Source organism: Dreissena polymorpha, chromosome 2 (genome assembly GCF_020536995.1).
Source record: "Dreissena polymorpha isolate Duluth1 chromosome 2, UMN_Dpol_1.0, whole genome shotgun sequence".
NCBI classification, from domain to species: domain Eukaryota; kingdom Metazoa; phylum Mollusca; class Bivalvia; order Myida; family Dreissenidae; genus Dreissena; species Dreissena polymorpha.
This window is the reverse complement of record NC_068356.1, coordinates 102,166,253-102,178,852: the sequence shown is the minus strand read 5'-3', so window position 1 is coordinate 102,178,852 and position 12,600 is coordinate 102,166,253. Positions and strand designations below refer to the sequence as shown.

General features: G+C 35.5%; 1 protein-coding gene across 4 annotated transcripts in view; it reads left to right on the top strand.

Annotated features, from left to right (window-relative positions):
* LOC127868309 (uncharacterized) overlaps nt 1–11,369 on the top strand; it is a 44,723-nt gene extending 33,354 nt beyond the window's left edge. For all 4 annotated transcript variants that reach the window (XM_052409950.1, XM_052409949.1, XM_052409947.1 and 1 more), the window contains exons 2-10: nt 765–878; nt 1,413–2,355; nt 4,779–4,920; nt 5,517–5,757; nt 6,363–6,496; nt 6,863–7,156; nt 7,952–8,196; nt 8,643–8,931; nt 9,252–11,369. In XM_052409950.1, coding sequence (XP_052265910.1) covers nt 815–878; nt 1,413–2,355; nt 4,779–4,920; nt 5,517–5,757; nt 6,363–6,496; nt 6,863–7,156; nt 7,952–8,196; nt 8,643–8,931; nt 9,252–9,305 — 2,406 coding nt within the window. In that variant the 5' untranslated portion in view covers nt 765–814 and the 3' untranslated portion in view covers nt 9,306–11,369. The remainder of the gene's footprint in view (nt 1–764; nt 879–1,412; nt 2,356–4,778; nt 4,921–5,516; nt 5,758–6,362; nt 6,497–6,862; nt 7,157–7,951; nt 8,197–8,642; nt 8,932–9,251) is intronic.
* Nucleotides 11,370–12,600: the final 1,231 nt, after the last annotated feature.

Sequence of the window (12,600 nt, the reverse complement as noted above, 5' to 3'; positions counted from 1 at the left end):
TTTGAAAAATTGGTTTCTTTGTTTTGTTTGAAACTTTATTGTGCATGTAACACAATTTTGCGATTGATAATGACATACTTAAATCACACAGAAAATTTGTGTCTCAAAATTGTTTTTGTACCAACAGAACAAAATAAACATTCTAAACAATACATACATGAGTCAGTTGCATAATGTGTTCAATATTAAAACTAAATATTTTCTTTTGAAAGTAATAAGGCATCTTTTGAAACCTAGTCCAAAGGTTTCTCTCATACCGTAGCATTTTATTATATCACATGTGACTTTTCAATGTTATATTTCCATTTACCCATGTGCGTATAATTTTCATATACCATGAATTATTAGAACATAATATATCCTGGTAGGGCTAAAATTTTAAAGATGACCTTTACATGGGGCAAAAAATAGTGGCAATATGGACTGCCTTTCCAGCTTATACATGTAATAGGTTAACCTACTGTAGAGGCTTATAAAAATGTATTTAAAAAAAGCATGATGATAAGCAGTGGATTTTCATATACTTTTTGCATGTTCAATTTATTTGTTCTGAAAGTACAGCATGTGTGTTCAGTATAACCAAATAAATCATAGGCATCTTTGACAGTGCAGTAAATATTCCCCCCTCAAAGAGTAATGTTGATTTTGGCCATCGTTCACCTGGGGTGCAATATTATTAGTACACCCCTCAACTGCATAATGATATATATTTATATTATATTTATCAAGCCATATTCAATTATGTAAAAAAAATGTATTTTCAGATTACAGTTTGACTAGCCCTGAAGACCTATACAGAGAAATCTACACCAACATGTCACAGTTTCGAGAGCCACCTCCTTATCCTGGTCTTCCAAAACAGAGCAGCAGCCAAACTGGTGAGAAGCCGATAAATATCAGGGCAGACAACAAATTTTAAACAATCAGCACTTTGTTAAACAATAACTTGTTTGTAAAATGATGAAAGTGAGTAAAGATCTTGTGTTATAATATGTTTACAGAACTTGTTTTTAAACTAAATATTTGTTATTCTTATTAACTGCACATATAAATGCTTACCGAATAATGGACATTAAAAAGACATGAAATGGCAAGGATTGATGTCAGATGGTGTAATTTTTCAAATAAAAGTGATTTAATGTTATACTATATAATCATTTTTACATATTCATAATATTAAGGGATGTACCCTTTTTGTAGGATAAAACAAAGTTTAGTTTCTTTAAAACTGTGAACTTGACAAAAAAAAGTATCAATTTCTTTTGTTCAAAATGACTTAAATTATATGAAAAAAAATGGTTAGACAATATTGGTCAGTGGTTTCAAGACAATATTATTTCTCGACCTGTTGCATAAGCCTTATAAGGTCATCAATGTTATAACTATTCACAATGATCTCATTCTTCTTTCAGGTTTACATCAGAGTTTCTCTGGTAGTGAGGCAAGCACTGATGTTTCAGTATCGTCCAATGAGAATCTAGCAAGCGGACAGCGACAGGAACCGCAAGGGGAGGAAACTCAGGTTTCGTCCCCGCATCTGGTTTACGATGCCAGCGGCTTCAGCGACTACAGTATCATGGCTCGCCTAGGTATGCCCGCCTCAGAGATCGACCAAAAACTGATGCAATCGTCAAATACACCGCATATATATGTGACACCAGGAAATGGTGTTTATTCTAGTGTTCACGGACCGTATATAGCTACCAGCGTCAATTCTCCAGCTCATGGTTTGTGTCATGTTACCCATTCCCAGACCCAGAATCTCTATCATTCAAGCGAAAGTGGATTTTCGGGCAGTGAAAGTTCAAAGCATCAGTTAGGCGGAGAAAGTGACTCGAGTACAAATATTTCCCGACAAAGTTCAGGATTTTCGTGTGACACTTCTCTAAGCTCAAATTTGACCTCACCTAGTGGCGTAACATCGTACAGCAGTTCAACTTTGTACGCAAATTACCCTCAACAGTGGACTCACAGTGCAATGGACTACGGCTCTCCTCAGATGAGCAGACCTCAGGCACATTTAAATTTTCAGAAGCACCATCTCAATCAACAACTCCAGCAACAACAGTTACCCTCATTCATGTCACACACATCCATGCATTCTGGGCAGCCACACATGAACCTGAATCATTTGAACAGCTCGCCCCTGCCCCCACCCCCTACCTACCCGGGCTTTCAAGGTCACGAGGCAGCCAGGAGGTCATACGAGATTCTGGGCAAGACGGAAATCCCAGGGTCAAGGTCACAGCCGGAGTTGAGCCACCTGCTGGACCAGCGGGCTCAATACCCAGGGGTCATACATACCCCTGGGGGTTCAGGCTCAGACAGAGGATCCCAGCATTCTCTAGAGCATTGGTAGGTACTGGGTCTTCCCAGATAAGTTGAAACCAACTTTTGGTCAAATGTGGGGCCAAGTTTTCTAAATTGGGATTAAAGTTCTGCCAATCTAAAAAAACTACAAATAACTGCCTGAAATTCCTAATTGAAGGTGTTAAAAAAAGACAATTATTTAAGTTAGCATATAATAATGTTTGATACCCTTATTCTTAATTTGAAAGTATTTGTTAGCAAAACAAAACAACACAGATTTCCAAATTTTAGTCAAAATAAAAGAATTAATTAATTCCCAAAGTGGTGAAAGAGAAATATGTTTTGATGATTTATGTTTGATTAAAGAAATATATAATGTAAATTGTTACTCCCATAGAAATTTTTAATTGATTAATGATAAATATTTTCCTCTTTTGAAATTTGCACAGGCTAATCTGTTGTGAGACTTTACGCACATATTTTTATTGTTCCCATGCAATAAGCAGGATTTTCTCCGAAGCCCCGGCTCATATCTTTACAGACCTCAAGCAATGTTACTGATATGCTCATTAGTGGTGGGGATGATTTATTACTTAAGAATGCACTCTGTCAAAAGAATGTACTTGATGAGTTATTGTACTTTAGCAGGATTGTAATGGCAATTGAAATTCAGAAGAAATTATTTCAGCATGAGAATTTATGATGAGAACATCAACACGGAAAGGAATCGTTAATGAAATACATATACTTAACAGTATTCAAATTAGTAAAATCGTGATATTCTGCCAATCACAACTTGAACTTTATCAACGCTAATATATATAATTCATGATTAACTGTGTTGATGGAACGTTTTTGTTTCCGCTTACAGGCCTTGTGTTAGAAAACGGCATTCCTTAGGTAATTTGTCTGATTAATGTTGGTCGTATACCTCCTGTAATGCCAATTATGATCTGTAGTTATATTGTGGTAAAACATGGGTCAATCAGGTACACATTTTTGTGTGTTCAATTTAAAATAAGAGCAGGTACATATTATTTTCATTTAAAGCCATAAACAAATTGTGTGGGTTTGATTTAAGTATTTCATAATAACCCAAGGAGCACTTGAAATTATTTCAGCATTTTTGTACAAAATCGTGATGGTATGTCGCACTAGATGAACTTGAATATTTGACACTTCAAATATTTCAATAAGCTTGTTTTTCACTAGGTTATTTTGCGATTGTTCAGATTTTTATGTGTTTAACATTTTTAAAAGACCAGTGGGAACCAGTTTTTCAAGCGTGAATGTTTGATATTTCATATGTTTGATACCTTTGAAACTAAAAAGTATATAAAAACAACTTAAAGGAAAAAAAGAATTATTTTTTATGTATTAGCTTGTTGTGTTTTTTCATTTTAACCTATTTACATTTGTGTGAATTTTATCTAATTTTTTATTCAATTACTTTTGGGGGAAAAACTGAAACATATCATCAAAAACACTGCAGTCACATGCTAGTATATACTGCACCTAATCTTGAGCAGTAAACAAAGCAAAATCCTGTAAAAACTGTCCCTTTCCTGAACCAGAAAACGGAGCCAACTTTTATTGTCTTATTCATAATGTCTGTTTATTCAAAATGTCTGTCCGCCAATTATCTTCAATGCAGCATTCCTCTGTTGTTTATAAATACGTAAACTGGTTTAAGTCGTCAGCGGCTGAATGGGCTGGTGGCGTGCCAAAAATGTTAAGTACTTTAGTGTATGGCATTGCTTGTGGATGAGTCACACCTTTGGGTGTAGAGTAGTATTCAAAGGGAAGTAACTAAGTGTTGATTTAAGGGAAGTAATTCAGCATTGGTTCTTGGATTTTGAACAGGGACTTTGTTTAATAAGATATATGCTTGATAAGATATAATAATATATCACACAGATTTGCAAAAAATAAATAAAAATTTTTTTTTTAAGTATTTAAGTTCATTATCATGAAATAAAGAATATATTTTTTAACAACGTGAAATAAATAATCAATAGAACACCACATAGAATAAACATGATTGTTTTCAAAAGGCTCATTCAGAATTAGTTTATGAATTTGTTAACTTAAAATGTATCTAAAGGTTCACTTTTTTCTGCATGTATGTGCATATATATGAATGACTGTCCATGTTGTATTTGTGGGTGAATGTCTATATGTAGTACTAGCAAAAGCACAACTAAAAACATATGACAGCGGAGTACTCTCCAATATGAAAACTGTTGACTCTTTCAGTGCTGGAACCGAATTTTGAAGGCCTTTGCAAACAGTTTGGATCCAGATGAAAATCCATCAGGATCCAAACTGTTTGCTATTCTGATGGTATTCTTTGAAAAAAATTGAAGAAAATGCTAATTTCAGAATTTCAGCAGACGACATTTTAGCAGATGACAAATTTCCCAGCATGCAAAGAGTTAACTATAAGATAGAAATTATTGTATTTCCAGTGTGGGAGATGGCTCAAGATATGCTGATATAGACCAAATAGCCTTCAAGGCAACAAGCATGGTCAACGTCCTTTCGGAGGAGAACCATGCCCTTAGACAGAAACTTTCCGTCTTTGAACGCAAAGTCATGTTGCTACAGAAGGTATCCTGAATACTAAAATACTTGTTGCTTTTCATTTTCTCATTTCATTTTCTGATTGTTGTTTGAAAAATGTTTCATAAAAGTGTCTTTATTGAAGATTTTATGCGTGGTACTGACACCCTAGTGGTTAAATTCCCATATATCAACTCCAAATTTGTGTTGATGTGGTATAAACAATTGTAACTTTAAAACTAGGAGCGGTGAAATCAACTGTCTTTGAATTATTGACAAGTAAACATTATTTTTGTGTTAGATTTACCTGATTACTGCTTCAAGATGAAATCAGCTTTTTTTCCAATATAAAGGTATTCAAATATGGCCGTTTTATGTAAAAATGGGTCTTATGCCATATTCGGCCTGCATAGCTCCAGACGTCTGGGCAGTCTGGGCAAAAGCTACCCTTTCCACTTTAAAGTAACGCAAGACATAGTGGTCTCATTAGTTGACACTGTAGCTGAACCCGTTAGCTATGATGCCCTCAAATTGCATTAGACATAATTGCGCGTGGTATGGCTGATTTCACCACCTATGAAAAACTTCTTTTTATTATTGAACCCCACATTATCACCCTTTATGTTTTGTTTACCCTTGCACAGTTTGAGATGGAGCTACAAAACGTCCACGAAGGCTATGAATCCCTTCAAAAGTCTTCAAAAAAAATCATCCAGAAGGAGTCGGCGATGAAGAAACACTTGGAAGAAGAGCTTAAGAAGCAGAAAGCTGTGAACAACAGTCTGATCCAGCAGCTACAGAAGGCTGGGCTACCGGTGCCAGACGCCGCCATCTTGGCATCCGTGGAGCCCAGCGATAGCAGCATGGTCCACCTGCTTGCAAAACGTGAGTGACCATGTGTGGAAGATGATCGATTTGTTTGTTTTGTTTTTATTGAGTTGTTAATTTTGATTTTGTTGGTAGTTACCATGACATAGGGATGTTAGTAGAACAAATAATGAAATGACAGTTCAAGATGACAGTAAACAAAATGATAACAATTTGATAAAAATGTTGACGATTACATGTTATAATTTAATAAAAGTAATGAGAGGAAGAATAATAAAAAATAATAAACAGTTGTTTTATATATTTTAAATTTGTAAACTTAATTATAAATTCAAGAAATTAAATAAGCTCTGTGGGTAAACTCTAATCATGGACAACTTTTTGATTTTTTGGAATTTTTCATTTAAATGAAGTCTCTTCGTAATGAAAACCCAGTCTAGGCTTAAAGTGCCGTCCCCAATTAGCCTGAGCAATCTCACAGACTAATCTGGGAAGACACTTAAACGCACATGAATTTAGCTCTGTTTTCTCAGAGAGCTCAAATATTATAGAATTACTATTACTATACTATTTTTGTGACAGTTACGTAGGATTTTTAGATTGCTAACTTAATTATGAACTGTAGGAATTATAATTTATGTTCAATCTGTTGATGGTTGCAGACAAGGAGGTGCTGGGTATCAAGGAGAGGCAAGAGATGGAGATAGAGGCCATGAAGATGACCATACAGGAGCAGAGGGCCCAGATTGACATCCTCAGGAACGTGCAGGCCTCACAGATGCGGCTGGATGAGGAGGTGAGGGGATAGTGTGTGAATCTGGTGCGAGAAAATGGGGCTTTATGCATGTGCGTAAAGTGTTGTGGCAGATAAGCCTGTGCAGTTTGCACTGGTTTGTCGGGGACAACAAGTTTCATCCCAGATTAGTTTTTGTAGTCTGCACAGGTTAATCAGGGATAACACTTTCGGGTTTGAGTGGATTTTTTAAAAGACTTCCATTTAAAGAATCTGTTACATAACAGATCTATTACAGCTATAATAAGACTTATGCTCTAGTTTCAGGATTTAAGACAATTAAATTACCAATTTTTCAGAAATTCTCATCATTTCTTGCTTTTTATTTTTGATGTCATTCAATAAAATTGAACATTTTCAATTGTTCAGGAGCGTCGCCAGCAGCTCCTGGCAGAGTACGATGAGGAAATCAAGCAAGAGCTTGCCTCAATAAAGGCTGCATACGAGAAGAAAGAACAAACCGAGACCAACATACGACTCAAACTCGAGAAGGAGCTAGAGTACTGTCGACGACATCACGTCTCCGCGAAGTCTCAGGTGTCGTCCAATGCGGGGGCTTGTGGGAAGGGAAAGGATGGCAAGGCGGAGATGAATGTGGACATCAAGAAACTCTTGGAGGAAAAAGAGGCCAAGATTCTACAGCTGGAGAAGGAATTGATACAGGTATGTGTAGCTCTGTGTCATTGGAAGGAATTGATACAGGTATGTGTAGCTCTGTGTCATTGGAAGGAATTGATACAGGTATGTGTAGCTCTGTGTCATTGCTGGAGAAGGAATTGATACAGGTATGTGTAGCTCTGTGTCATTGATACAGGTATGTGTAGCTCTGTGTCATTGATACAGGTATGTGTAGCTCTGTGTCATTGGGTCATATAGAGAAGGAATTGATACAGGTATGTGTAGCTCTGTGTCATGAAGGAATTGATACAGGTATGTGTAGCTCTGTGTCATTGGGTCATATAGAGAAGGAATTGATACAGGTATGTGTAGCTCTGTGTCATTGGGTCATATAGAGAAGGAATTGATACAGGTATGTGTAGCTCTGTGTCATTGGGGAAGGAATTGATACAGGTATGTGTAGCTCTGTGTCATTGGGGAAGGAATTGATACAGGTATGTGTAGCTCTGTGTCATTGGGTCATATATCGGTATACTTATATTTACCAACTTCATGTTTTATTGCGGTGTGTATATATTTCTGTACTGACTAATTTTCCTTTACATGGTTATGGCTGATACATTTTCATATTAATTATTATTACTCTTGTAAATGGGTTAAAACGGTCTATATGGGTTTGATTACAGAATTTGGGTTCTAAACTATTGGATGTTATATTGATAGGTGAAGCAGACACATTTAACAACATGTTTCACACTACTCTACGTCGTAAGTCGAGTCTTAAGATGATTTTTTATTATTTTCTTTCTTAAACAAATTCATGTTATTTTATTCCCGCAGTGGAAGGAACAACAGCTGGAAGAGAGTATTCGCAAGTTGAAGCTACAAGAGTCATTAGAGACCGACTCCTTCAGTCGACTTCCAGCGTACGACCAGTCAGGGAGCATGTGTTCCTCTAGCATGTGTTCGTCCACGTGTTCGAGCCTCTCCACGGAGACCTTGATCAACGAGGCGAAGGCAGACAAGCTGAGACAGATGGAAGAGGTCTACAAGGCAAACAGGAAGGTGGCCGAACTGGAGGCTAGGTTGGACAATATATTTTCTTATTTATTTTAATTACAAGACTTGTTTTCCTTCATCCCTTTACCACTTATATATGCACATTGAAGCTTTTTTATTCCCTTTTAAAATATTGTAATAATCATTTATTTATAAACAAACAATTCTCTGTGTGTATGTGTGTGTGTTTGTTTTCTGCAATTAACCATAAATAGTACCATTTCAGTGAACATGATAATTGCTTTAATGTTATCCTTATTCATACTTACATGTACAACTGGTGTGTTTATTCTGTCTCATAATACTTGCATCAGCGTCAAGTGGAATTTGTTCTTTTGTCCATATACCAGTAGTTATGTAAGAAAATTCATATCTATTTACAACTTAAAAGTATGATCTTATTCCAAATAAGTTGTTTAAAGAAAGAACCAACATATGTTTATATATACAAGAATCTCCAATCTATCTGCAGTGTCAAGTCACTCCAATCTCAGCTAAGCGAAAAGGAAGCAATCTTGCGTGTCTACCAGCGATCACCGATGACGCGCAGTTCAAGCGTTCACACCATCTACTGCACGCCCCACCACTCTCCCCGGCCGTCTCTCGTGGCAACGGGGTCGCTGAGTCGACAGGGCAGCCATGACCCATCCAACTTTCTTGAGGTCTGCCACAAGAAGACGGGAAGTACCAGCGCTTTGGAGGCGTACAGCAAAATTTCGCAGGAGGATTTACTCAAGAAAATCGAAGACCTGAAGAGCGGGGTAAATACTTTTTTGGTTGGCTCAACATGTTCATAGTTATTTCTTCTGATATGATACTTTTTTCATGGCAAAAATGTTAACTAAATATTGCTGAATAGTATGCTTGCTTGTATAATTGCAAAAAAGTTGTGTGCAGGTTGAGAATAGGGTCAATTATCAGGAAAAAAAAATGTATTGATCAAAAAGGCAAGTTTCAGCAAAATTTATATTTCCTAATTATGCTTCTTTTTCAGCATAATTATATTGAGAGAAATAAAAAATTGAAAAGTTGTTTGTTATTGTATTTGTAGATGGTTTATTATGATTGTTTCTGTTTGTAGTCTAAGAGTAACTCGGACAGTGAAGAGAACCCAGACTCAGTGTGGCAGGTGTGAACATAATCTTGACTGGTTGCCTAGCAGCCCAGTGTGTTCTTCAGTGTTGCATAGCAACAAGAAAAAATGTTGCCTAGCAACCAGCATTGCCAGAGATGTCCAGAGTTCTTCCAAACAATAGCAAACGCTACAACATATTGCACGGTTATTTGGCCGGACATTGGATAAATCGGGTTTGTTCCAAATGTGAGAAAATGCGTAGAATGTTCCAAGAACAGTAAAGGAGGATTTCCAAATGTGAATTGGAGTCAACACTATAGTTTGACCTGAGATGGGAAATATCTGTAATGGTGAAGAAGTGCACAACAAAATGTTCAAGAACATTAGTCATAACCGGAGCAGTTACAGTTGTGACATGCAGTGTATTATGTTTGCCAGGCATGTGTTTCCTCATGGGGATATGGACAGTGACCTCTCGGATTACCAGTTTTACCCTGTGATATTATGAGTCTTCGGACATTAAATTTGCCAGTACATTGTGAGAAAGATTTCGATTACTGAATCATGAACGTTTTTGTTTTATATCATTGACTGAAGAAATTCATGAACTGAAGTACTGTTTGTGTTTGATCATGGATAATTTTTAAAATCTCAAGGAAAAACAGCTGTGTTAAATGTTATACTTCAAAGTATAAGAACCGTTCATGTTATTTAGATTTTCAGAACGAAACATTGAGATGATCTGTCCTTCGTTGTTTTATCAGCAAAAACTTATGTGTGAAATGATATTTGCCAGATTTGAATCCCGACGTCTTTCATGTAAATAGCCTATTTTTGTATATTTACCTTTTTTGTAAGTGCCTTTTGAATTTGAACAATTTGCTTGTTGTTATGAATTATATTTAGTCAGTGTTGACTATTTTGAGTGTTGTTTTACCTATAGTGATTTTGCAATATATATTTTCGTCTTTTCCAATGCAATATTTCATGAACACATGCAAAAGAGGGTTGTTTTTTATGTGAATTTTTCATATGTCAGATGAATTAAAAAGTTTAAATTTTAAATAAATGCTCAGCTCTTCAGCATAGATTGTTGAAAACTGTTTTCCAGTAATATTGTTTTCCAATAACTTATTTTTATTTGGAAATGTATTTATCAATGTCAAAATGATATCAGACTGCATTTAAAGAATTTAAAACATATAATAAAAGGTTTTTGTTTTGACAAGGGTTAACTAGTTTTAAACCTGATCAGAAATTATGATATAGAAGCACTTGTTTGTTAATTGACAACGTGTGGACTGAATTTGCATAATTACAGACAAATGGCATTTTAAATGCTCGATAACCCTTCACAGCACTCAAAAGTTCCCAGTTCTGTATCATACACTTGAAATTTGGGGAGTTTTGCACTGCACTGGTTAAAAATTTTAACATCATTTTTTTTCGGAAAGCAATTATACAGATGTTGTAATTTTGTTTAACCCTTTCCCACTCAGTAGCAAAGTGAAAACGGCTATGTGCAAACAGCATTAAACCAGAACAGCCTGCGAGTAACTCGCAGTCTGTTCAGGTTTTATGCCGTTTGCTGCTCATCAGTATCTAAGGGTTGGAAATAAATCCTTTAAAACTTAATCTAGAAAGAAAGGTCTTTTATTAAAATTAACTTTCTAAGGGACTTCAAATGCGTCAAAATACGTATTTATGTGGTAAAGGGTTGAGAACTTGTTGCACTTTTGCACCACTTATGACTACAGTACTAAGTATGCTGTTACAGTGTTTCTTCACAATTTTGCAGTTTGGTAACACATTTGCAAAACAAACTTGCACAGTGATATAAGTTTGAAATGCATAATTCTCTATGACATATCCAGGGTGTGTTTTAATATCTGGATGAAACATTGGTTCAGGTGTTAACTTGTATTTTTTGCATTTTTGGCACTAAAGCACAGTTAAATGAAGAAATATTATAAAGATTAATATCTTAACTGACGCAAATTGGATGTGCAAGTCATTTATTTGTGGAAACTGGCGTCAATGGAGGGAAAAAAATGCTCTAAATACCAGAAAGATAGATTTTTGTCCGTTCAGTGACGTAATAACAGACGCTTTGGCTGTGCAAATATTTTGCATGACCGCACACAAGAATGTTGGATAGACAAATTGTTGCAGAGTAGATAACATAATAAATGCTGCTGATGGGTTTTCCACATGTTGGTATTCAGGGAACGCATTCCTCTGACCTGGAAAGATGGTATTTGAGTTATCTCTAATGCACTGTGGCACAATATCTATCAGACCAGCATGAGAACTTGTTTGTTGCAGATTGAAAATTCGTCTTGTTGTTATTACTTGTTGTTTGACGCAATCTGCATAATTGGAAGGTAGATTTAAAATAATTTTACAGTTTAAGTAAAACGTGTAGACCGGCTTTATAGTTTACAGATTATCATAGACAAAATGTTTGAATTATTGATGTTCGTACCATAGTATTTCTTTTCGGCTATGTGAGAACATCTGATGTTATAGCTGATATTTTGAGTGGTAGTCAGGGCCTAGACTTAAAGTTCCTTTTCTCCGGCAAGTCAATAAGACAATGAGAAATGTTGCCAATGTATAGCCCTTTCAGTGCTGGAACCGAATTTAAAAGGCCTTTGCAAACAGTTTGGATCCAAGTGAGACGCCACAGAACATGGCGTCTCATCAGGATCCGAACTGTTTGCTATTCTGATAGTATTCTTTGATTTTTTTTTGAAGAAAATGCTTATTTTATAAATTCAGCAGACGAAATTTTAGTAGACAACAAATTTCCCAGCATGCAAAGGGATAAGATTTGTTGATGGATGCATGTTTAGTTTATTTTGTTTTTCCTGTTGTTGTTGTTTTTGGTGCTGTAGTGTCCTGTGTTACTTTTTGATCAGTTTGAGTAATGAAAGTTTTTTCAAAATTACAAAGTTATTTTCAACAAAAATTCTATGTTTTTAGTAACAATATAGTAGCAACACTGAACAGTAATACTTAAGATATTTCACAAATACAGTTTGGTACCAATTAAATTTACATCAATAAATTTTAGGTTGTTTATTATTAAATTACTGTTAACATGGCTGAACATTTGTTATTTGTAAATTATTATTTTATAATTTATTAATTGCTGATTTTATACAATTATGGATTTTTTCTCTTCTTTTTTTACTACAATATTTTAAAGCATTTATTTATTCTGTTAACTATTTATCAATTTGTCAATCTTTCACACTTATATGTGCTATCTACTTGTTTTCAATCTGTAACTTATATCTGTTGTGGTTGTTCTCTATTGTGGGCATGTCTGTTGGACTCGTTTTTTGTGAAT